The following is a 26,300-nucleotide window of genomic DNA, read 5'->3' as shown; positions in this document are numbered from 1 at the left end:
TGTCAGAACACGGTGACGTAAAACACAACGACGTGCTGAAAAAAAAATGAAGTTCAATGCTTCCAAGAATGCGTCGACTTGTTTCTGAGCATGCGTGGATTTTTAACCAATGGTTGTGCCTACTAACGATCAGTTTTGTCCTATCGGTTAGGAATCCATCGGTTAAATTTAAAGTTGGCTTTTTTTTAACCGATGGTTAAATAACATATGGGGCCCACACACGATCGGTTTTGACCGATGAAAACGGTCCATCAGACCGTTGTCCTCTGCTTAACCTATCGTGTGTACGAGGCCGTAGTTTGAGAGTAACTTGGTTTGAGAACGTTTTACAAGACAAGCTAACTTTTTTAATACATTTTGACTTGATATACAAGCGATCTCTTGATATACAAGTGTCGTCATATCACAACTAAGTATAAAAGAGAACAGAGGTGCCTGTAAGTGTAGCAATATGATTACATTTAACGAAGGTACAACATTTAGCAACTCACATAGTTGACGATTAAAACAGACACATCTAAGTATGCAGGCATTTGGGGTAAAGCTGTCCACATAGACCATCCCCCGCACCGCCATCGACGTCATCCCTTCCATGCTGCGCTCCATGAGCGGTTTAAGCCTCGCTTTCAGATCGCTCTACTGCAGGGAAGTCTTTCCGGTCATGATTGCAGACTGACAGCGGAGACAGTCGGCAGGGCAGAGGATGGTCAATGTGGACAGCTTTACCCCGGAATGCCTGCATACTTGGATGTGCCTGTTTGAATCATCAACCGTGTGAGTTTCTAAGTGTTGTACCTTCATTAAGGCTGCTTTCACACTATGCCACCCCGAGCGTTGGCGGTAAAATAGCGGTAAAACGCTGCTATTTTACCGTCAAATTTGCTGCGCATTTTGGCCGTTAGCGGGGCACTTTTAACCCCCGCTAGCGGCTGAGAAAGGGTTAATACCGCCGGCAAAATGCGCCGCTACAGCAGCGTATTGCTGGCAGTACTGCCCATTGATTTTAATGGGCAGGAGCGCATTAGGAGCGGTGAGTTCACCGCTCCTAATGCGCTCCAAAGAAGCTGCTGGCAGGACTTTTTCTGACACCCTGCCAGCGCACCGCTCCAGTATGAAAGCCAGAGGGCTTTCACACTGGAGTGAATAGAGCTGCTGTTTAAGGGCGGATTGCAGGCGCTATTTTTAATGCTATAGTGCCTGCAAAATGCCCTCAGTGTCTAAATGTAACCATAATGCTACACTTGGAGGCGCTTCTCTTATCTTTTAGACTCTGTAGCTTCTGCTGGATTTTGCTTCTAATCCCCTTGTGGAGTCATCCATTTGTGAATGGATATTTTATGGTTACACAACCATTGCTATAATCTTTTTATATAGACTATAACCTGAAAGACTTATGAATAAATGGTTGCGGAACGAATCATTTGAGTTTCTGTTAGTTTTTATGGGGAAATTTGCGGTGATATACAAGTACTTTGGATTACAAGCATGCTTCCCGGAACCAATTATGCTCAAAATCCAAGGTTTTACTGTATAGCAATTGGGTGGGCACTGGTGGGCTAAATCACCTACTGATTTTTTTGTATATCTCAAAAATACCCTATGATCAACATCAAATCTGAGTCTCTGTTTCCTCTTTGGGGCCATAATGAAAGTATAACTTCCATTGCTGGATTTCATGGTTAGTGACCCTATCATTTTGTTGCTTTGTAATGGCTGCAGAACTGACCAATTCCAAGCCAAAGGAACACTTGGGAAATAGAAAAAGCAAGCATTTAATTTGTTCCTATTTTTCTGTGCCATTTGTAAATTTAAAAACAGTAATTATGTGCAAGAGATGATCAATGATTTATCAATATAATTATCAGGCATTTATTAAATCAGAACCCCAACACCACAAACACCATGATTCATAAAGAAGGAAAGCTGTTAGCTCACTAGGAAAGCCAACTTTTTACGGTCAGTAGAAGAAGTTGCAATATTCTTACCCTCTGACAGTAAAACAATATTGGGTTAGTAAGATTAGATCATGCAAGTAGGTGAAGTATTAAGTGTTTTTTGGTGCAAAAATAAAAAAGTAGTGTGCTAAGCAACATTTAGGTGACAAAAATAATGCAAAAAGCATTAAGTGGCAATTCAAATGCAGACTCGACGAACATCACGCAGTTATTATAAAGCTTGCCTGTGGTGTGGATCATTTACAAACACAACTGCTGACTGATGTAGACCAGTGGTCTCCAAACTGTGGCCTGGGGGCCAGATGTGGCCCTTCTCTTGCCTTTATCTGGCCCTTGAAGCATATGCCTCCCTCTGATATGAGACACTATTCTGCCAACTGACATCAACAATAGGGGCACCATTTCTCCCACTAACACAAACAGTGGGGAACTATTCCTCCCAATGATACCAACAATGGGGCACTATTCCTCCCACAAACACCAAATGTGGCAATGTTTACTCCCATTGATGCCAGGAAAACTTCTACTTCTGCTGGCCATGGTCCGGCTCCCCATAAGTCTGAAGGACAATAAACTGGCCCTTTGTTCCAACAGTTTTGAGGACCCCTGATGTAGACCAGACAGATATTTTTGAGAAATGTAAAAGCAGATGTAAAGGAAGTATGATATATATTTACATGGAAGGTGCCCCTATCGGTTAATTAGGACGATCTATACTAAACGTATTCACAGACTAGCAGTAGAGGCATGCAATAATGTCCATTCTTATGAACGTGAGTATAGTCTATAAAAGGGCTGCTCTTCGGAAATTAGTCCAAATGTATCCTTGTTAACCCACCACAATGCAAGGGTTAAATTATCAATAAATAGGAGAGGGGGATTTAGAGACTCTACTACTTACTTTAACCCCCGGCATACAAACGGTCAGATTTTCCGACAAAACCCTGCCATCACACATTTGTTGTTGGAAAATCCGATCATGTGTACGGGCCTTTAGTTAGCATTTCAGAAACCTACTAAAAACGGAACTAGCAACAAAATTTGCCATGTGTGCAAAATCTCAGAATCTCCCAGAGAAATACAGTATATAGCAGTCAGTTTGTAAATGGTCCACTCTAGTAAAGTTAGGCTCTTGCGTTTCACTTTGAAACAATACAACAAAATAATGACATAAACATACAAAAATTAAGCGTTATGTTGTCACTTGCGTGTTAAAAAAAAAAAATGTGGTTCTTGCTGCACATGCGCTACAATTGAGATGACTGACAACATGAAAGACAGGGGCAAAGCTGTACCTGTCTCAATGCCAGGTATACGGCTAGTATTGAACATTCGTTCATACTGGGCGGAACACATTGGAATGGTATTATTAATCATAAGCTGAAAGGAAACAAAGGATGAGACAAAATAAGGGGAGGGTATGGAAAGTAAAGTCTGGTCAAACAGGCAAAAAAGTCATTTAAAAAAATTAAGCAATACAAAACATGAAAGGACCCAGATGAATCTAGAATGGAAACACAAAATAAGTAGAGGTAGAGCCAAGCAGCCATCTAGACGAAGGAAGGACATTGATGTGAAATATTACCTGTGAGATACCATCATTGAAAACTGTACCCAGGCTGTGCCTGTTGGCCCATCACCAGCCAAGAATTAATTTAGGAATTTTTAAAATTAGATCAAATTCAACAAATATAATACTAATATAGTGTAACTCTCAAATTCATTAGATGTCAGCTTCCATGGAGTTGTATACATGGTTCCTTGTAAAGGATAAAGCCAAATTCCTGGTGGCAATCAAACACTTTGACCTGTTGCCATCTAATCTTATTGTCTGTAATCCTTGGAAGCCGCCATCCATGCCAGTTAGATGGGCGAGGAGTCTCACAGTTAATATTTGACCAATAGAAGGGACTGGTTATACAACCACTGGCTGCTCTTACCTGTTTCTTCTCCAGGGATCCGGGAAGTATTAAACATTCTTTCCCACTGAGATGAACATAGTGGAACAGTGGATCCCATCAGCAGAATCTACACCACATACCACACAGTGTGCCGCAGGGGTTATAAATACAATTTTAGAAATATATTAAGGGTAGAAATAAAGACAAGGCAATGTAGTTTATTTACACGTGTTTGCATCCTCCAAAAAAAAATTAACTATAATTCCATTTCAACTGAAAAGCAAATCTTTATTTAAACCCAAAAGAGACAATTTGTAAGTGTCTGCAAATGCTTAGAATTAACTTTTGTTATTTTCTCCACTTTGGTTTGTTCATTTCATAGTCCTGATATGTGCCTTCTGTACCATGTACTTGTATGAAAAAGTATCCTATTTTAAATGTATTGCCTCCTGTGTGAATGAATGAATGACTTATATAGCGCAACTCATGCGAACTGAATCGCCTCTGGGTGCTTTTTCCAGCCAGAGTCTGCTTGGCTGGTGCAGTCATTTTACCCCGTAGAATCGTGACACGCATTGGGACACACAGTCGTACACACAGATATACATATATACTGGGCCAATTTGGACAAGATCCAATTTACCTACCAGCATGTCTTTGGAGTGTGGGAGGAAACCGGAGTACCGGGAGGAAACCCACGCATGCACAGGGAGAACATGCAAACTCCAGGCAGATGGTGTCGTGGTCGGGATTCGAACCAGCGACCCTTTTGCTGCTAGGCGAAAGTGCTACTCACTGCACCACTGTGCTGCCCCTGTGTGTGAAATCCCTGGTGTTTCTGCCAGTCCCTCTGCTTTCCTATTAAAAAAACTAACCACACTAGGCTGGGAACTAAGCCTGATCTACTCCAATAATTAGACTTGTCCTGTTACCCCCCTCCCTGCCACACACACACAGCCATTCACTAGAAAGACCAGTGTGCTGCTGTTTCTCCTCCCCTGGCTCTAATGTAGCTGAGAACTGAGATTATGAGATCACTTATGTGATCAAACGTGCAAAAAAAGAATTTATAATGTTTTTTCTATCTATACATATATAAATGTTGCATCCCTATTTTAAACTGAATATGTTTTTAACAAGGTAAGGGTTTACATATACTTTAAATTTACAGTGGAACCTTACAAGCATAATCCGTTCCAGGAGAATGCTCGTAATCCAAAGCACTCGCATATCAAAGCGAGTTTCCCCATAGAAGTCAATGGAAACGAAAATAATTTGTTCCTCATTGACTTCTATGGCATGCAATACTGCATGTGGCCAAAGGTGGGGGGGGCGCCGGAGAGCCTCGGAAATACTCGGGGGCAGCTTGGCTGAACTCAAAAACCCTCGGAAAGGCTTGTAATTCCGAACGGCTCCAATGTGGGTATTCCTGCATCCAATTCGCATGACAGGCAAGTGTGACCAGCTCTCAATGGAGACGGTTCACACAGGTCCGGGTCGATCGGGGTCTACATTTAAAAAGGGTCTCATGCATCTTTGGGTCCGATATATGTTGGAATTCAGGCAAAAATTTGGACCTGATTCGCATCTGAACCGGTGAACAGGGGCGCACTGGACTCCAGGCACAAACCCGTAGCTGCATATGTGTGAACCCGACCTAAATAAATAAAACATGGGGAAACATGTTTGTATTGTAGAGATGTGCAACATATGTTTTTTTTTTTTTACTTACTACTTAATGGGCACAGATATGGAATTTACAATCTGACAACAAATATCTGCTCAACGAGGAGACAAACAACATTTTAAACCTGACAGAGGCTCATCCCCTTTCATTCTAACTCCATCCAGCCAAGGACTTCCATTATCAGATTTTATATACAGAGCCTTATCTAGTCAAAGTTCAAGAATGAATCACAATGCAGAGCATGATGATGTCATTAGGTTGTGCCCATGTTCATCTGGCACCTTTACATATTTCTCTTTACATCAGATGCCCACCAAGGTTGGTTTCCAGTTAATCTAAATTATTTAGAAGAACTACACTCCAGCATGTTTCTCAAAGCCGAGCCTCAAAGACCAGCCAACTGTTTGCACCCCCATGTGCATTGAGCTCAAAAGCATGGCTCCAGTATAAAGAGCCAAGTCCAGCTGATGAATCTTGGTACTGGAGCCCTAAAGATGGTTATATGCAGGGCTGGACTGGGACAAAAATTTGGCCCTGGACTTCATCCAGACTGGCCCACTTTGACAGGTCTCTCACATGGCGGCCGGACAACTCCCGCACCCCCCCCCCAGGCCACCCAAGCCCCCTCTCCCCCTTCACTAGCCACTAGCCATTCTACTTTATTAGAGTAGAACGGCTGGTACTGGTACTCTTATAGGCAGTACCAGTGGGGAAGCTAGACATTATTTAACCCGGGGCAAAAAATCAGTTCGGTGCCCCCCCCTTATGGGACAAGATTAGGCAGAAGTGAGAAACTCCCAGGCCATAGCTGTTGAGTCAGCTGTCTGTCCCCTACCCCATGCTCCTCTGTCATCCACCCTGCTTCTCTGGTCCTCCCCCTGCTTCTCTGTTCCCCCCAGGTGAGCGCTGCGGGAGGAAGAGGAAGTAAGCGCTGCAGGAAGGGAGAGACAGAGGAGTGGAGGGGAACGGCGGTCCGCTGTCACTGAAGCCGGCCCACTGAGCCATCGGCCCACCGGGAAACTCCCTGTAGTCCCAATGGCCAGTCCATCCCTGGTTATATGTCACATTCCACATTATTGAGTGAAACAATATTTTACAAAAACATCAGTAGTAATGCTATGGACATAACTATACATACCGGTTTAATTTCTTCTCTGTCCAGTTTTCTTCGATAGAGTAAAATGGCATGGATGGCATTGCCAGCTCTTGCAGCTTGGATATGGGTTGGCAACACATATAGGTAATCCTGGAAGATAAAGATAATTTTTTTATATTCATCACGATTGTGACCATGGAAAGAATTTAATGACATCATTTAACCTGTACTGAAAAGGCATACAGTATGTACCTTCCATTGCTGCTATTCTTAAAATACTAGTTTCCCGGCTCATGCTAATTTACTGGAAAATAGCTTTTTCCTGGACATTTTCCTGGAACAAGTATGCAGATCAAGAATTCTGACTTTTTAAATTGACTTATTTCCAAGCTTGTTTCTAGTTAGGAGCTGAAACCAGAGGCTGACAGGCAACTTTTAAAAGAGGTCATTAATGTCAGACTTCATTATTCTCTAGTTTCTATTAGATAGAATAAAATATATACATGTATTTAACTTAAAAGGAGTACAGCCAAAGCTCATGTAGCTGTACTTCTCCTGTGGATCACAGGAGTGCAGTTCATTTTTCCACTCCTGTGACCCGTTTTTAGCCGACAGCTTCAGAGCCGGTCCAGGCTGGGGAAAGATCACCACAATGAAGTTGGGATCTGTCCATGTGTCTAGGTGAGTAGTTGCTGCTTACAAGGGCAAACTTATTGGGGTTGTAAAGGTTCTAAATATGTTCCTTTAAGCTAGTGCATTGTTGGTTCACTTAACTTTTCCTTCGATTTACTTTCTAAATGTTTTTTTTCTTTGTCTGAATTTCTCACTTCCTGTTCCTCCTCAGTAAGCTTGCCCCCATCATCCGAGCCGTTCTGGCTGGGGGTTAGTCAGCGTGCTCGCCCCCCTTCCTTGGGACTACATCCCTGGGAGGACACGCTGTGAATGTGAACACAGTGTTTCCCCGCAGGGATGTAGTCCCAAGGGGCCTGATCCTCAAAAGGGATACGCCGGCATATCTACTGTTACGCCGTCGTATCCCTGTTTCTATCTATGGAACTGATCCACAGAATCAGTTTCACATAGATAGGGAGAAGATCCGACATGTGTAAGGGACTTACACTGTCGGATCTTAGGATGCAGTACCGCAGCCGCCGCTGGGGGCATTTCTCGTCGGAATGCCGCTTCGGGTATGCAAATTAGCACTTACGGAGATCCACGAAGCTTTTACGCTTCGTTTTTTCTCCGTAAGTATTAGTTTGCCGTCGCAATATTAGGGCTGCTTTTACAAGGCCTAAACTGTTTACACCTTGTAAAAGTAGACCCTTCTATCCTGCATCGCTGTCTTTTTTTAAAAAAAAAAAAATTTCCCGCCGCAACTCATATTTTTTTTTTACGCCCGTCGCTATCTTCAAAACCCGGCGCAATGTAAAACCGCGCAAAGCACGTTGGGAAAATTACATCGGGAGCATGCGCAGTACGTCCGGCGCGGGAGCGCGCCTAATTTAAATGGGACTCGCCCCATTAAATTAGGAACGCCTTGCGCCGGCCGGATTTAAGTTACACCGCTCAAAATTTCTAGGTAAGTGCTTTGTGGATCGGGCACTTAGTTAGAGATTTTGCGGCGGTGTAACTTAAATGGCAAAAGTTACGTTGCGCCGGGTTTTTGAGGATTAGGCCACTGATATAGATAGCTGTATCTTCTTACTAGGAAACAAAGGCTGATTAAAAAGGTTTAGTCAATGTTCTTGAATGTCAATTCATGGGAACATTATTCATAGGGGAGAGGACAAATGATGTCAAGTGGTAATAAAATGTCCTGCTATTCAGTGTTTTATTTTGATAGTGACTTTATTGTAGTTTGAACTTTACATTGGTAACAATTACCCAACTGTTCTAGTAATACGTAGTACAGTACATGAGATAAAACCATTTACAAGGAACCGGTGAAGAAAAAACAATATTTAACAGACAGACGCAAGATAAGTTATTCTGAACATATGTAAGAAATGGGAGAAATTAGCCACTGATAACATTCTGGTGAATTGATGAGCTGCATTGCAATTTCTAGCTAAAGTCACAATATGGCTACCGTCACAGAAATGGTGGAATAATACAATGGAAAAATGTCCATGTGTCAGTAGCTTTTTACCTAAACACAATAAATGTGTGATAGAAATGATATTGACAGCCAGTGGCGGCTGGTGCTCAAAATTTTTGGGGCCTCACTGTGCCCATCAAACGCAGCTACTGTGCCCATCATCAATTGCAACCACTGTGCCCATCAAATGCAGCCACTGTGCCCATCAATTGTCACCACTGTGTCATGCCATCAAACGCAGCCACTGTGCCATCAATTGTCGCCACTGTGCCCATTGTCGCCACTGTGCCATCAATTGTCACCACTGTGCCATCAATTGTCGCCAATGTGCCATCAATTGTCACCACTGTGCCATGCCATCAAACGCAGCCACTGTGCCATCAGTTGTCGCCACTGTGCTCATTGTCGCCACTGTACCATCAATTGTCACCACTGTGCCATCAATTGTCACCACTGTGCCATCAATTGTCACCACTGTGCCATCAATTGTCACCACTATGCCATGCCATCAAACGCAGCCACTGTGCCATTAATTGTCACCACTGTGCCATCAATTGTCACCACTGTGCCATGCCAAACGCAGCCACTGTGCCATCAATTGTTACCACTGTGCCATCAAATGTTACCACTGTGCCCAGCAATTGTTACCACTGTGCACAGCAATTGTTACCACTGTGCACAGCAATTGTCGCCACTGTGCCCCGCAATTGTCGCCACTGTGCCCCGCAATTGTCGCCACTGTGCCCAGTAAAATGCTGGCTGCCACTGACCTGTAAAATGCCCCCCCCGCCTGGCACTTACCTTTCTGGGGTCAGCCGTGCTTCTACCGTCCCTTAATGTCTTCTCCCGCCCTCGGTGACGCTTCAGCCAGGTTACCGGTAACCAGAACCTGTGAACCTGATTGGCTGAGACGCTTGTCACTTTTATCCAAGGAACGCACCGCACCCCCGTGCGTCCCGAGGATAAGCATCTGGAAGCCGACTACAGCCTGAGGGCTGTAATCGCTCACCAGGGGGCCAACCATCTGAATATTTGGCGGCAATACATAGATTCATGCATTGCATTGCATGAATCTATGTATATTGTGATCAGTGGCGGGAGCCAGAGGGGGCGGCGCTCCGGCGCCCTCTATACACGCACTGCCACTGTTGACAGCCAACTTTTCTTTTGGGAAGGCTCCACTGTGAATTGCACTGGTTGACTCGTAACCCATCTCACCATAATCTGTCTGGCTTTACCAGCTTGTCAGTCGATAATCTCTACTCCGCTAAGCCATGGTTTACATATAATGTGCTGGTAAAGGGCAGAAAGCCCATTGGTTCCATAACATTAGCATGTATTAGTGCTAAAAGGCAACAGTCCTAGATGCAAAACTGGCCCGGGGGCAAAAAAGAATAGTCTGCATGGCCACTATCCTAAAATAAGGAATCAACCTATTTTAAGGAGATGTGACAGAGGAGAAACATGCATATATCCCATTAGATGGTTCTCCCACTGGTTTAGTTGGTTGGTTTTAGCTTTTTGGTTGATTTCATTCTATCTAACACCTACCTACCTGGCTATACTTTCTCTAAATAGACAAACTCACCATTGCATAGTAATTGCTGTTGACCATGATTGGTCCACGGCCTCTGAGGTAGATGTACTCTTCCCACCAGTCACTTACCTATCAAGAAACAAAGAAATCAGTACAGTGAGAAAATAGATTTAGGGTAACCTTTTAAAGAAAATGTCAGACAAATTTTAAGCTATATCTAAACCTTATTGAAAAAATAAAAATAAAAAATTGCCGCTTACAAATTCTTATATGGGGTGGGAGCACTTATTTTTTATTTTGTTAAAGAGAAGTACATTTTGCAAGTACAAAAAAAATGCCTTTTGATCCCGTCAGAAATCATGATGTTCCTCTATGTCACAGAAATGTTTGAAGTCCGAATCAGGAGAGCAACCTAGGTTGACAACGTTGCTACTCCATAGATCAGTCAGCGTTGTCACCTAGGGCAGGAAGTGTATTACTGGCAGAAGCACCAGGTGAAAAATAAAGTAAAAAAAAAAAAAAAATATATATATATATATATATATATATATTAAAAAGAGAACAAATGCAGCCACCACATCTAAAAACTGGTAAGTGCAATATAAATCAACATATTTTTGGGATATACTTTAATAATGAGTACCCAGAAAAACATCCAGTTGTCCTCAGAAAAGTTTAATTTGACCGTAAAGAAAAACCTTGAGCTATGGGATAATGAAAAAATAATAAAATATATAGAACTAAAAAAGCTTCTCCCCTGAAAAGTGCAATTTGCTAACTTTAACTGGTGTATATATATACACCAGTTAAAGCGGGGGTTCACCCTTAGAGGGCACTTTTTCCCCTTAGATTCCTGCTCGTTTTCTCTAGGGGAATCGGCTATTTGTTTTAAAATATGTGCAGTACTTACCCGTTTACGAGATGCATCCTCTCCGTCGCTTCCGGGTATGGGCTGCGGGAATGGGCGTTCCTTCTTGATTGACAGTCTTCCGAGAGGCTTCCGACGGTCGCATCCATCGCGTCACGATTTTCCGAAAGAAGCCGAACGTCGGTGCGCAGGCGCAGTATAGAGCCGCACCGACGTTCGGCTTCTTTCGGCTACGAGTGACGCGATGGATGCGACCGTCGGAAGCCTCTCGGAAGACTGTCAATCAAGAAGGAACGCCCGCTCCCGAAGACCCATACCCGAAAGCGGCGGAAGAAGATGCATCTCGAAAACGGGTAAGTACTGCTCATATTTTAATACAAATAGCCGATTCCCCTAGACCGAACGAGCAGGAATCTAAGGGGAGAAAAAAAAAATGTAATAAATGGGTGAACTCCCGCTTTAAAGTTAGCAAATTGCACTTTTCAGGGGAGAAACTAATTTAATTTTTTTATGACTATTTAAGCACTAATTAATTCCTATGTATTATGCCACCCCCTTATTTACATATGTAAATAAGGGGGTGGCATAATACATAGGAATTAATAGCGGGGGTTCACCCTAAAAAAAAAATCTAACATTACATTGAGCCGAGTTGTGAGAATGACATTATGCTGACCTTTTTTAAAAATCTTGCCGTACATACCGTTTTATCTATATTTTCACCGTGGCTTCCGGGTATGTAATCCTGCGGGACTGGGCGTTCCTATTCACATGCTAATTGATTGACATGTTTCCCACCGGCGCATACAGCGCGTCACGAGTTGCCGAAAGAAGCCGAACGTCGGTGCGCAGGCGCCATATAGAGCCGACTCGCAGTCCGGCTTCTTTCGGCAACTTGTGACGCGCTGTATGTGCCGGTGGGAAGCATGTCAATCAATTAGCATGTGAATAGGAACGCCAGGATTACATACCCGGAAGCCGCGGTGAAAATATAGATAAAACGGTATGTATGGCAAGAAGATAAAAAAAGGTCAGCATAATGTCATTCTCACAACTCGGCTCAATGTAATGTTAGAATTTTTTTTTAGGGTGAACCCCCGCTTTAAGTTGATGAGAGCACTAGCGCCCCCTTATTTACATATATACACCAGAAAAGTTTAATCGTCTCTTGAAGCAAATTATGTCTCCAACAAGTCCTATAGCATGTTCATAGTCTCTGGCCATCTCTTGTAGAATGCTCCTAGTCTTTGTCAGCTTTCTTTAACCTTATATTCACTATATTATGTGTGGCCCTTCAGTGATATCAGGAGATATCTTTGCCACTGCAGACTCTTTAGTAGAAGATACCAATACTTTTTTTTAAATACGAGAGGCAAAAAGAAATCCGTAATCTATTACTACCTTTTAGCTGCTATACAGTAATATAAATTTTTTTTTATAAATTAAATATATAAAAAAATCATATAATGACATTCATAAGCTATATAATTTAGATACTAGGGGTCTTTCAGAAGGCATTCTAACAATGAGTACAATTCTGTGATTACTAAATTCTGCACTAGTAACAAATATTTCTCCCACACATATCACACACAATGACACAAAGAGGGATTTTGGAAAAGAAAACATTTGGCACCACTAGAGGAAAGCGAGTGGCATATGAGTGAAGCTTTAAAGTGAACATGTACTTTGTCCACAAAGAGTAAAACAACAGATTCATTTTAATGCCACCCCTGCAGTTGCTTATGATTACCTTTACTTTGTTCCCCTGACACTTTCTTAGCTAATGGCAGCAATAGAAAAAGCTGGCATAAACTCCAAGTCAATACTAGGCTGTAGGTTGCCTAAAGTAAGGGTACATTTGGGTAAAGGGAGGGGGGTGGGTGTATGGTTGCATGGGAGGAGTGGAGTTAGGGTTACAGAGAGGGTTTTTATTGTAGTTGCGGTTACAATGAGGGTTCCAATTTCAGAATGGATTAGGGATTACAAAGAGAAATTACAGAAAGGGTTAGGATTACAGAGAGGGTTAGAATTACAGGAAGGGTTGGGGTTATAGAAAGAGTTAGGGTTACAAGGAGTGTTAAGGTTGAAAATTTTGTTATTATAGGGAGGGCTAGGGATACAAGAATGGTTGGAATTAGAGGGAGTGTTGGGGGTTACAAGAACGGTTGGAATTAGAGGGAGGTTTGGGGTTACAAGAACGGTTGGAATTAGAGGGAGGGTTATGAGAATGGTTGGAATTAGAGGGAGTGTTGGGGGTTACAAGAACGGTTGGAATTACAGGGAGGGTTGGGGTTACAAGAACGGTTGGAATTAGAGGGAGGGTTGGGGGTGTAAGAATGGAATTAGAGGGGGGTTGGGGTTACAAGAACGGTTGGAATTAGAGGGAGGTTTGGGGTTACAAGAACAGTTGGAATTAGAGGGAGGTTTGGGGTTACAAGAACGGTTGGAATTGGAGGGAGGGTTGGGGTTACAAGAAAGGTTGGAATTAGAGGGAGGGTTGGGGTTACAAGAAAGGTTGGAATTAGAGGGAGGGTTGGGGTTACAAGAAAGGTTGGAATTAGGGGGAGTGTTGGGGTTACAGAGAGGGTTGGAATTACAGAGAGGGTGAGCTTTACAGAGAATTGAAATTACAGTTGAGGGTTACAGAGAAGGTTAGGGTTGCAGAGAAGAAGGGTTAAAGTTACAGTGACAGGAACCTAAAAGTAAGATATGGTGTTATGTTTCAGGAGTCCAGCACAAAAAACGATTGCTGATCTAGCAAAGCTGAAAACGAGTGCATCTATCAGAGCAGTTCTTACAAGATGTACCAAGACAGCAGAAGGCAGCAGTGCATATCAGCGAAGAACAAAGGACAAAGCAAATTGAGCACCCGAAGCAGCATACATGAGATAAGGACTCTGCCTCCTGCCATTTGTCAATTTTCAACTCGAAGGGCACACAGCCTCTAGGGGATTGCAGGACAGAACGAAAGCAGATTTGGGTTTGCTTTCTGTTCATCTTTTTATTAGACATTTCTTGTAACGCCTCCAAGAATTTCCCAGTCTGTCAAACGGATTATTTTGTTATCCTGAGCCTTTACAACTTTTGTATAAAATTATTATGATTATAATATATAAGGATAATGCTACCAGATTTGTTCAAGCATTTCAGACAGAAGGTCTGTCGCCTCCATCACACAGAACAAAAATGAAGTGTGAGCCCTTAATGAAGCTACACTTTTTTTCACATTACAATAAAAGCTTTCTTCTTATTTGCACCTACAGAGAAAAACTGCTGAAAAAAAACATGTCACTTACATAGTTTGTGGCCCACCACGATTTCAGCTTCAAGTACCACTGAAGTTTTGGTCCAAGGTTAATGGCAAAATCATCAGCAAGGCCTTCCATTCGCTTAAACTGCTGCTCATCCATGAGGGGCCTAACGGACTCCAAGTACTAAAGAAATAAAGAAGAAAGTGTTAGAGTGCCAAAATAATGATGCTGTAGGGGTCATACTGCACTGCTTTTTTTTTTTATCTTTCCCATCTATAGTCATTCAGAAAATGATCAGTGTGTAGGAATTACTAATGTCTTTTACTAATGACTTGATATAAGATAGGAGCTATAAGTACTGTTCATTTGCCGTTACAGGACAGCTAGCAAATCCAGCCTACTACAGGCAAAAATCAATAGACTGAAACAGTAACAGATATGACAATGAGTGTTTTATTATGAAATCTGAGACAATTGGAAAGCAACACTTATTGAATACCACAAAGCAACTGATAAGTTTCAACCCTGTATTGATAGTTCAGAAAGTGTAGCTTTCACCCGATTGGCTGCCGTAGGTCAAAACCCACAGATAATATTTCAACCATTAATGACATCTAAGAGCCTATGTCCATGTTTCTTTTTTCAGAAAAGGAGTAGCTAGGAAATCTTTTTATGGTGGGTACACCGCTTGGTTGTCAACTATCCAAGAGTGGATTTCTCCTCACTTCCTCCACTAATTTCCTGCAGTTCATCCAGTTCAGGAAATTAAGGGCAAAGAAGCAAAGAAATGCATCAACCCCAAACCCCCCCCCCTCGCTCGCACACTCGGTTGGTCACCAGCTTTGCACTTACCCCATCTAGGTCGCGGGCAGCTTTACCCTGTGTCTCCTCCTCCTAGGCTTCACGGCAGCTTCCCCTACGTCTTCTCCCTACTCCACCTCGGTGGCCAAAAGGATCACTTCTCCTCTTGGCCAAATGGGTGATGGGACCCCCTTCTTGATTGGCCGGGGGGAGAATCAGGAAGACAATAACGAATATTAATTTGCTATTGTCACATAACTGGGTGGCCTTGGGGTGCAGAGCACTGCGCCCCAAGCCCAGCCCTTTTTGAAGCCAATTAGAGATTCAGACTCTAGTCATGTGCTTCTAAAATTAAAATAAAAAACCCTATTGGAATTCATGAGTCTGGCACCCTGCATGTGGAAAAGAGGCCGGGCGCATTGATTAGGGTGGAGGTGCTCCTGTACTCCGTATGGATGGGCCGCCACTGCACCCTACTTTCAGATCATAACCAATGTGTTGAACTAAACCTCCAATGACTTCAATGTAAAGGCAAACAGGTGATATATAAATTTTGTAGCATTAAAAAGAAGATAGTAAAAACGATACAAAAAGTCAACAAGACATTGTTTCAATTTTATAGTATAATGAACAGAAGTTCACCTAGCACAACCTTTGCTCAGTAATTTGAACATCTTGCAAAGGACAAAATATAAACTTCAGTAAGGTAGCTGCCAATTCAAAGCAGATAATGCAATCAAGGTTACATTGAATACTAAGAGTATGATATTTTATTGCTTGTTTTATTTCAGCAATCATAACATGAAAACCCTAATACAGTAATTAAAACAGCACTTAACTTATTTTCTCATACCTGTATTTTTGGGTTCTCTTCAAAACACATACTCATAAAATATGTTTTATTATCTGCACATTATTTATATAACTTTCTTTTTAAAGGGGTTGTAAAGGTTTGTTTTTTATTTTCTAAATAGGTTCCTTTAAAGAGGAGGTTCGGACAAATTTTTTTTAAAAAGCCAGCAGCTACAAATACAACAGCTGCTGACTTTAAAAAAATGGACACTTACCTGTCCAGCGCGCCAGACAGCTTCATTGCCTGATTCCCTACTGCGCATGCTCGAGGATCGTGACGCGCCGTCACTGGTCCCCGCTCTCTCCTGGGAACAGTGTTTCCCAGAAGACGGGGGGGGGGGGGGGGTTGGGGGGTGACGTGCCAGGCTGGATTCACCGCGGGGATCCGAACCCGGAAGTGGTGCAAATACCTGTCTCAGGTATCTACACCCCCCTCCCCCTGAAGAAAAATGTGTCGCTACGGAGTCTGCCAGCTCCCGCCGGCTCAGCGGGAGTTCTCTCCGCTGAGCCGGTGGATGACAAGTCTCTCTCTGCTCACTAAGCAGGGAGGGGCTTGTGCAGCGCTGCTGTCTCCTATGGAGAGATCTGATTAAAACGGACACCCAATCCGACCTGCCATGGACGGATGGGGACGTATCGCCATACGTCTGATTTTGGCGAATTGGATCGCGTCGGATGTCAGCGGACATGTCTCCACTGACATGTAACGCTCCATAGGCTTGCATGGAGCGGCCGTTCAGGTCCGCCGACATGACTGACAGGCGGACCTGAACGGTCTGACCATGTGAAAGGGGCGTTTTAAATGCTTTTACTCTTCTAGATGAATCTCAGAATTTTCTGGAAAATATTCAAAATAGTTGAGATTGCAATAAAGAATTATTATCTTACTTTAAATGTATCTGAAGCCAAAACGTAGTTTTGGACAGAGTGGAGACGAGTTAAAACTCCTGTCAAGTTCTTTGCCATCTGCATCTCATTGGGGGGATATTCCATCACTTCTAGCCTCACAGACACAATAGTAAGTGAGCGGACATATCTCCAAAGTGAGGGAACTTCTCTGTAAGACAGCTGCCACTACAAGTAGTGAAGGAGTGAAATTGGAAGATTTATCCTTGCCTCCTGTTCTGGTGACAGCTCAACATTTTGGATTGCCTATTACTTTTAGCACCTGTCTCCAGGACAAACAAAGAGTGTAAAATTCTCCAACAGGTCAAAGAAAGCAATACAATTTGAAAGGAGTGTGGGGTACTGGATTTTTTATTTTACTAACTGCCCAAATTGAGTCTCGGGTCTGGTATATATAGGAATTCCCTTTAGGCAGCCCTTCAAAGAGTAAAGACTGGGCTCATGTTCCAGATTGAATGAGAGTGCAAGAAGGAAAGTCCAGAAATGGTTTTCAACACTTAGCGAACACGTTTAAAAGCTCAAATGGTCCATCTTTATCATGGCTTGACAAATATTGAAGAAAATACACAAATACTGGACTGATCCTAAAGGGTACTTTAAGTAGGACAAGACACCAGAACAGGGAAGACATTTTCCAATGGGGACACCTTTTCCAGTGACAGATTTAAAAGAGATTGTCCTCACTTTGAAGAGATGTCCTTACTCACCGACAGTACAGGCAGTGAAGGTAAATCTCCCCATTGAGACAAAGATGGCAAAAATTGACAGTGCTTTTAATCATTCCCTAGTCTATCTTAAATAAAAAAGGGTTGGCTTTCGATATACTTTAATTATGCAGTTAATTAAAATAAAGGGACCAAGCAGTCAGCATGGCAGAGAGTGTGTTTCATATCTATTGAGGGTGCTTCATTGCTCTGACATACTACTGCACAGTATTACTCTATGGTAAGATGCATGTTACAGTCCTAACCAAAAAATATGAGATTTTTACACGTTTAAAAAAAAAAATTCCCAAAAAGCACAAATGTAATGGAAGGTACTTTAGCTACAAAGCAGTTACACAGTAACAAACAGCCATGTGTTTCTATGATCAAACATGCAATAAATAATGCACAACCTACCCTTCTGACTGTGTCCTTAACAGTTGGCACTGGAAGGCGAGGAAGACAAGTTTGGAAGCTGTACAGCATTGGCTTCCGTCCAGAGAACAACTTCACCATTCCCTGAAAAACCAAAACATGTATGCTAACCTCTGGCACAATGACACAAATTGCTTAAGAATAGTACATTGCAAGTTTACCCATAAAGACCTCATCAACTGATGGGCTATTGAGTTATTAGCCATTTTAAGGGGCCAATAAAAGATAATAATCCACTGCAATCCAACAACAAGCTTGTACTGTGTTTCCCCGAAAATAAGACCTAGCTTTATTTTCCAGGAGGGCTGAAATATAAGCACTACCCCAAAAATAAGCCCTAGTTTAAAATGCTTGTAAAATTCTATAATCCACTCTATTACAGTAGAATATAATGTACAATGTGTTTGTTCCTGTAATATAATTGCGGGGAAGAGTGCTCCGGCGGGTCACAGAAGCGCAGAGCGGCGCTATAACGAAGGTATTTGCCACAATTATATTACAGAAACACACACATTGTACATTATATACTACTGTAATAGTGGATTCTAGGATTTTACAAGCATTTTAACTCAGTTCACACTGGGTATTCCTGTCAGGCAGGGAGAGAGAAGGGGAAAAAGGACAGCACATTACATGGTAAGACCTAGCCCGAAAAGAAGCACTACTGTGTCTTTAGTTGCCAAAATTATTATAAGACCCGGGCTTATTTTTGGGGAAACACGGTAGCTGTAGACAGCCAAACAAAACTTGTGGCTGTAATACACTTTTCAACATGGCTGGTCTTTACACCAAAAATAAAGGCATTACAGTCTGTATATAGTATATAGGTTTACTGTTCGAACAACAGTTGCACCTGTGCAAGGATGGCATATGTTAACTTTCCATGATTTCCCACGCATATCAATGCAATATACAGAGAAGATGCTATGGGTGAAAGTCTGTAACTGGGCAATTAAGCAAGTTCAAAGTAAGTTAATTATTATTTCCTTGTCTGCTTCTTTGTTATTGGTCTACAGCGTGACATGAAACTGCAGACAAAGCTTTGACCTGTACGAGCTTTAAAATTTGCACAAAAAAAATGCCTTTGCAAACCCATATATTCCCTTGTAAAAGTAGCGGTAACATCAACACTGGGCTGCACATAGCTTGAACGGATTGGTGAAGTGCTGATGGGACCAGGCACTCCACCCGCTACAGGCTGCCTCCAGAAAACTACAGGGGGCAGATACAAGACCAGTCACCTTGCACAAGAAGAGAGAGTAATATTGACAGGTCTTTATTACAGAAAACTCCTGCACAGAGGAAAAGTGTAGGAGTTGTTTCATGCAGGATTGCTGCACAGGTCTAGAAGAAATTTAAAAAAAACACCAAGATTCCGTACAACTCTTGTGTTAGATAATCTTAGCTTAGCCAGGACCGGTTTGCAGCTTTAGGCAAAAGTTGATATAGTGGTTAGAATTATTTTTTTTTGGGGGGGGGGGAATCATAGATGTAAAATTGTAGACAAAACAAGAGCTATAACAAATTTAGCTGCATTTTACTGGGTCTACTCACCATCCATAACCTGGTAGTAGTGGAGAGCTTTCCATGTTCCTCAAACATCCATCCTCTATAAGACAGGAGCGTCTTCAGAGAGTAGCGCATGGTGGCAAAGAGAGCCACCCATAGACCAGTGCCAAAGATAACACCACTCACAATGTTCTGAGTCTGACTTGTCATGTATCCACTGTTAGAAAACAAAATATATTTACAAGCATAAGGACATCCATAAATCAGCTGTGCGTATTCCTAATTACAGTATAAATGTGACTGGCATTGAAGGGGTTAACACTAGGGGGTGAGGAAGGGGTTAAATGTATCCCTGCTTAGTGTTCTAACTGTAGGTGGAGGGGGGGTGACTGGGGGGGTGACCGATCTATGTCTCTATGTACAAGAGACACAGATCGGTCTCCTCTCCAGAGACAGCACCGCTGTCTCTGTGTAAAACGGCAATGAGAGATGATCTCATATGTTTACATATGAGATCCTCTCTCATTGGCCGCACAGATCGCCTCGCGAACGGCCACTCTGATTGGCCGTTCGCGGCGATCTGTAATTGGCTGTGTCCGAGGGACACGGCCAACACAGATTTTCCCCGCAGCGCGCTCTGGAGCGCGCGCGGGGAACGCCCAAAGGGGCGGCCGTCAATTGACGGCGGTTTGGCTTTTGGGATCCGCACTGTAGCCGTCTATTGACGGCAGGCGGATCCCAAGTGGTTAATAATATTACAGTGTGTTGATGGATCCTGCTGCAGGTTTACACCACCACAGCATATTGATTTATGGCTTTTATGTATTTTCTGGGTCAGGTCTGAACAAAATCAAAGCTGTCTTGGCGTTATCCACCGACGTTACACTATTTCTATCTCAATGGTCCCAGCCATTGAGAACCACAGCTGTCCTAGGACTAATGTGCCAAGGCAGCAATGTTTGTCTATGGCAGGACAAGAGCAGTGAACGTGGAACACAGGACGAACTTAGCAGAAACTGTTAAGCCTCGTACACATGATCAGATTTTCCGACGGGAATTGTGTGATGACAGGCTGTTGTCGGAAAATCCGACCGTTTGTATGCTCCATCAGACAATTGTTCTTTAAAATTTTTCACCAACAATTGTTGAAATTTACTGACACAACACCAAAAAATTACTGCAACAGCTAAGTTTTTACTGGCAGTTCCAAAAGTTACAAAATTAAAGTTTTGGATGGTCTCAGCTGGCTCTGGACCCGAGCTGCCTATGCACAGTTCCGAGCCGAGTGTTACAGCCAAATTTTTTACTGGCAGCCTTTTCCTCATAGGCCCCGTACACACGACCAGTTTCCTCGCCAGAATTCAGCTTCCGACCGAGTTTCTGGCTGAATTCTGCCGAGAAACCCGGCCGTGTGTACAATTTCGCCGAGGAAGCCGACGAGGACCTCGGCGAGGAAATAGAGAACATGTTCTCTATTTCCTCGTTGTTCTATGGGAGCTCTCGGCCCGCCGAGCTCCTCGGCGGCTTCAGGGCTGAACTGGCCGAGGAACTCGATGTGTTTGGCACGTCGAGTTCCTCGGCCGTGTGTACGGGGCCTTACTGGCATTTACTGGCAGGAGAAAAGTGCCCGTTTCTTACTGGCTGCCAGTGAAAAAAAAATGGCGGTTAGCAACACTGGTGGTATGTCCATGACAGCCTGGACATGGCTCGAATGATGATAGCCATCAATTAACAAGGAAACCAGCCACATTTTTTTTTTTAGTACAGCTCCAAGTTATTTTTTTCCATTACTGTGTTCTACCCTCCTGAATAATAAAAAAATGAAAGTGCCAACGCTTTACTTATGCCCTCCATGCTTCAGCGCTGTCCCCAAATTATTCTTTCATCTGGCACCACAGGTCCTCTTCAAGCAGAATGACACCCAATATATTCTATCAGAATTAAACTTTAGGCATTAAATAGATGGTTGTTTTTCCTTCTATGTAACTAAAGCTTCTTGAAGACCGAATAACTCATTTTAAAATGCCCGTGTGCCGCTCGGCGGCACACGGGCACTGTGTGAATCGTGCGGGGACACAGCTCGATCACACAGCGGGGAGGCATCGCAGGATCCAGGGACAAGGTAAGTACCGTATTTAATCGGCGTATACCGCACACTTTTTCCCCCTTAAAATCAGGGGAAAATTGTGGGTGCGCGATATACGCCGATACTGCTGTTCCCGGGCACCGCCGAAATAGACCAAGCCTAGCTTAGTGTACTGCGCACTAGGCTAGGCTTGGCCACGCTCGGCTCTGCCCACAGCCACGCGAGAGGAGCCAAGAGAAGCCGAGACAAGCTGAGCGCCGCAGCCTAGATCCGAGCCCGAGTGTACTGCGCACTCGGCTAGGCTCGGCCACGCTCGGCTCTGCCCGCAGCCACGCGAGAGGAGCCGAACACACAGGAAATTCGGCTCCTCTCCGTGCCAAATGCAAAAACAAACACTGCTGCAACCCCGGGCAAGGTGCGGATGGACGGACCCCTCGAGGAAGCCGCAGACGGACACCTCCGAAGCCACAGATGGACACCCACAAGGCTGGATGGACCCCGCGCAAGGAAGCCGCAGACGGACACCCACAAGGCTGGACGGACCCCGCGCAAGGCCGCAGACGGACGCCGGACAAGGCCGCCGATGGACGCAGGGCAAAAATGTACGTTTTTTTTCCCCTTAAACTACCTTTCTAGGTTTGGGGTGCACGTTATGTGCCGGCGCGCGGTATACCCCGATAAATACGGTAAGTTGTGCCTGTGGACACTGCGAGCGATCCCAAGTCTGGCTCGAGGTTACCGCTTTTGGTCCTGAAATTCCACCCCGAGCCAGACTCTGGAATACCGCTCAGGGGGTTAAGCTTTGACAATAAAACCTAGAAGCTGATTGGTAACCAGATTCTGTGTGCACCAGTTTTAGTAAATCTCCCCCTGTGAGCCTACACGACACGTCTATATAGAAAGACATCACAATATCACTCCCAACTGCAAATCAGTCTATGAAATCTGTTTGTTAAGGGTTATATACGGTATATAATAGATATCCAAATTGTATTTTAAAAAATTTACTAAAAAAATCATGAATGTGTATTCACAGCTTTCTGATACTGAAGTAATGACAGTCATTGAATTATACACCTTATGACAATTATACCTAATTCATTATAACTGTAACAATTACAAATAAAAACGGAGTTACTGTCTGAATACCAATTTTAAGTAACAGTATACACTGTAATTATGAAGAAATAGATGCTGTGTAACCAGAAAGATGTATCCACGGTAATAACATACTCTCTGCAGAATGATTACATCAGAGAAACTGCTGGACAGACAACAATGAATCAATATGCCTACTGTACTGATTTAACCACTTGCTTACTGGGCACATATACCCCCCTCCTGCCCAGGTGAAATTTCAGCTTTCGGCACTGCATCGCTTTAACTAACAATTGCGCGGTCGTGCGACGTGGCTCCCAAACAAAATTGACGTCCTTTTTTCCCCACAAGTAGAGCTTTCTTTTGGTGGTATTTAATCGCCTGTGCGGTTTTTATTTTTTGCGCTATAAACAAAAAAGTGAGACAATTTTGAAAAAAATACAATATTTTTTACTTCTTGCTATAATAAATATCCCAATTTAAAAAAAAAATAACATTTTTTTTTCTCAGTTTAGGCCGATACGTATTCTTCTACATATTTTTGGTAAACAAAAAAAAAAAAATCGCAATAAGCGACTGGTTTGCGCAAAAGTTATAGCGCTTACAAAATAGGGGACAGAATTATTTTTTTTTTATTATTTTTTTTACTAGAAATGGCGGCGATCTGCGATTTTTAATGGACTGCGACGTTATGGCGGACACATCGGACACATTTTTGGCGCCATTCACATTTATACTGCGATCAGTGCTATAAATATGCACTAATTACAGTATAAATGTGACTGGCATTGAAGGGGTTAACACTAGGGGGTGAGGAAGGGGTTAAATGTATCCCTGCTTAGTGTTCTAACTGTAGGTGGAGGGGGGGGGACTGGGGGGGTGACCGATCTATGTCTCTATGTACAAGAGACACAGATCGGTCTCCTCTCCAGAGACAGCACCGCTGTCTCTGTGTAAAACGGCAATGAGAGATGATCTCATATGTTTACATATGAGATCCTCTCTCATTGGCCGCACAGATCGCCTCGCGAACGGCCACTCTGATTGGCCGTTCGCGGCGATCTGTAATTGGCTGTGTCCGAGGGACACGGCCAACACAGATTTTCCCCGCAGCGCGCTCTGGAGCGCGCGCGGGGAACGCCCAAAGGGGCGGCCGTCAATTGACGGCGGTTTGGCTTTTGGGATCCGCACTGTAGCCGTCTATTGACGGCAGGCGGATCCCAAGTGGTTAATAATATTACAGTGTGTTGATGGATCCTGCTGCAGGTTTACACCACCACAGCATATTGATTTATGGCTTTTATGTATTTTCTGGGTCAGGTCTGAACAAAATCAAAGCTGTCTTGGCGTTATCCACCGACGTTACACTATTTCTATCTCAATGGTCCCAGCCATTGAGAACCACAGCTGTCCTAGGACTAATGTGCCAAGGCAGCAATGTTTGTCTATGGCAGGACAAGAGCAGTGAACGTGGAACACAGGACGAACTTAGCAGAAACTGTTAAGCCTCGTACACATGATCAGATTTTCCGACGGGAATTGTGTGATGACAGGCTGTTGTCGGAAAATCCGACCGTTTGTATGCTCCATCAGACAATTGTTCTTTAAAATTTTTCACCAACAATTGTTGAAATTTACTGACACAACACCCAAAAATTACTGCAACAGCTAAGTTTTTACTGGCAGTTCCAAAAGTTACAAAATTAAAGTTTTGGATGGTCTCAGCTGGCTCTGGACCCGAGCTGCCTATGCACAGTTCCGAGCCGAGTGTTACAGCCAAATTTTTTACTGGCAGCCTTTTCCTCATAGGCCCCGTACACACGACCAGTTTCCTCGCCAGAATTCAGCTTCCGACCGAGTTTCTGGCTGAATTCTGCCGAGAAACCCGGCCGTGTGTACAATTTCGCCGAGGAAGCCGACGAGGACCTCGGCGAGGAAATAGAGAACATGTTCTCTATTTCCTCGTTGTTCTATGGGAGCTCTCGGCCCGCCGAGCTCCTCGGCGGCTTCAGGGCTGAACTGGCCGAGGAACTCGATGTGTTTGGCACGTCGAGTTCCTCGGCCGTGTGTACGGGGCCTTACTGGCATTTACTGGCAGGAGAAAAGTGCCCGTTTCTTACTGGCTGCCAGTGAAAAAAAAATGGCGGTTAGCAACACTGGTGGTATGTCCATGACAGCCTGGACATGGCTCGAATGATGATAGCCATCAATTAACAAGGAAACCAGCCACATTTTTTTTTTTAGTACAGCTCCAAGTTATTTTTTTCCATTACTGTGTTCTACCCTCCTGAATAATAAAAAAATGAAAGTGCCAACGCTTTACTTATGCCCTCCATGCTTCAGCGCTGTCCCCAAATTATTCTTTCATCTGGCACCACAGGTCCTCTTCAAGCAGAATGACACCCAATATATTCTGCCCATTTCATGTAAGCCCAGCCTGTTGTTTACACACCCCCTGGGGGTGAGTCTTTGCACTGGGTGGGCTCTCAGTTCTCCAGGACTGAACAGTGCTCAGCCTACGAGGAATGCCTGCCCCTCCCATCACCTTCACTTAGAAAGGAGAGGGAGCTCCTAAGATTTCACTGGACTGTCTATAGGACTGCAGAAAACGGTTTCTATAGGTTATATTAAATAAGAAAGACCTGTGGGGCTTCAGGAGGTAGGCAGATGGCTTTGTGGACAATAATAGCTGGAGTTCCACTTTAAGACCAAACAATCTGCTTAGTCATTGGAGTGCTGGGCCGCGCCGACTTTCTGTATTATAGTGTATTGTCTGAGCACCACTAGAGCGATGTTCATTGCTTCAAAACATATTACTGTTCTTTCACTCATATTATTATAGAGAATACACGTGCCGTTCTTGGCTGTGAGCCCAGACTAGAGACCCAGCCCTTCTTCCTTTATCATTGTACAGATGTCATCTCATTTAATGACTTACGTTGTAGCAAGTGTTTGGTTTATTTTCTCTATCAATCCTAGTGACGGGTCCACTTTGGTATACATTTGCGCTGATGTCACGCCAACCACCACGACTAACCAGCTGGTAGGGCTTGATGGGAAGACGCCGGTGAGGATTCCATTCTACGGAGGAAATAATAATATTACAGTCTGTGTCCCACCAAATAAACATTTTGCGATTAGATTAAAATATGATTCTGGTACCGTGCCAGGATTATAAAAAGAAACAAAGAAGAAGCCAGTAGTTCAATAAAATTGCAGAGGAAGCCTTGATTTACTAACAGTGTTTCAGGGCCATAAGTGAGCCCGAACACCTATCAAGGTGACAATGAAGGGGTCCCATTTGTGCTATGCCTTAGTAAACGAAGTTTCCTACTGTAATGCCGCGTACACACGACCGTTTTTCATGAAGAGAAAAAACGATCGTGTGTAGGCTCCAGAGCATTTTTCTCGACGTGAAAAATGGCCATTAAAAATTTAGCTCTATTTTTTCTCGCTGTTTTTCACGCACATGCTCAGAAGCAAGTTATGAGAAGGAAAATTTGCATAATCAGC

General features: G+C 43.5%; 1 protein-coding gene across 2 annotated transcripts in view; it reads right to left on the bottom strand.

The window, feature by feature from the left end:
• The window catches only part of CPT1A (carnitine palmitoyltransferase 1A), a 109,372-nt gene that overhangs the window by 35,274 nt on the left and 47,798 nt on the right, over positions 1-26,300 (bottom strand). Inside the window, exons 3-9 of one of the 2 annotated variants that reach the window (XM_040328372.1) lie at positions 25,726-25,868; positions 19,649-19,820; positions 18,077-18,178; positions 14,442-14,579; positions 10,326-10,403; positions 6,682-6,789; positions 3,896-3,983 (exon numbers count right to left, since the gene is read on the bottom strand). In XM_040328372.1, coding sequence (XP_040184306.1) covers positions 3,896-3,983; positions 6,682-6,789; positions 10,326-10,403; positions 14,442-14,579; positions 18,077-18,178; positions 19,649-19,820; positions 25,726-25,868 — 829 coding nt within the window. Of the gene's footprint in view, positions 1-3,250; positions 3,336-3,895; positions 3,984-6,681; positions 6,790-10,325; positions 10,404-14,441; positions 14,580-18,076; positions 18,179-19,648; positions 19,821-25,725; positions 25,869-26,300 lie in introns of both variants that reach the window. The other variant, XM_040328373.1, reaches the window with a different exon arrangement.

Source organism: Rana temporaria, chromosome 11, assembly GCF_905171775.1.
Source record: "Rana temporaria chromosome 11, aRanTem1.1, whole genome shotgun sequence".
NCBI classification, from domain to species: Eukaryota; Metazoa; Chordata; class Amphibia; order Anura; family Ranidae; genus Rana; species Rana temporaria.
The sequence above is the reverse complement of the archived record's forward strand: the minus strand, read 5'-3'. Positions and strand labels throughout refer to the sequence as shown.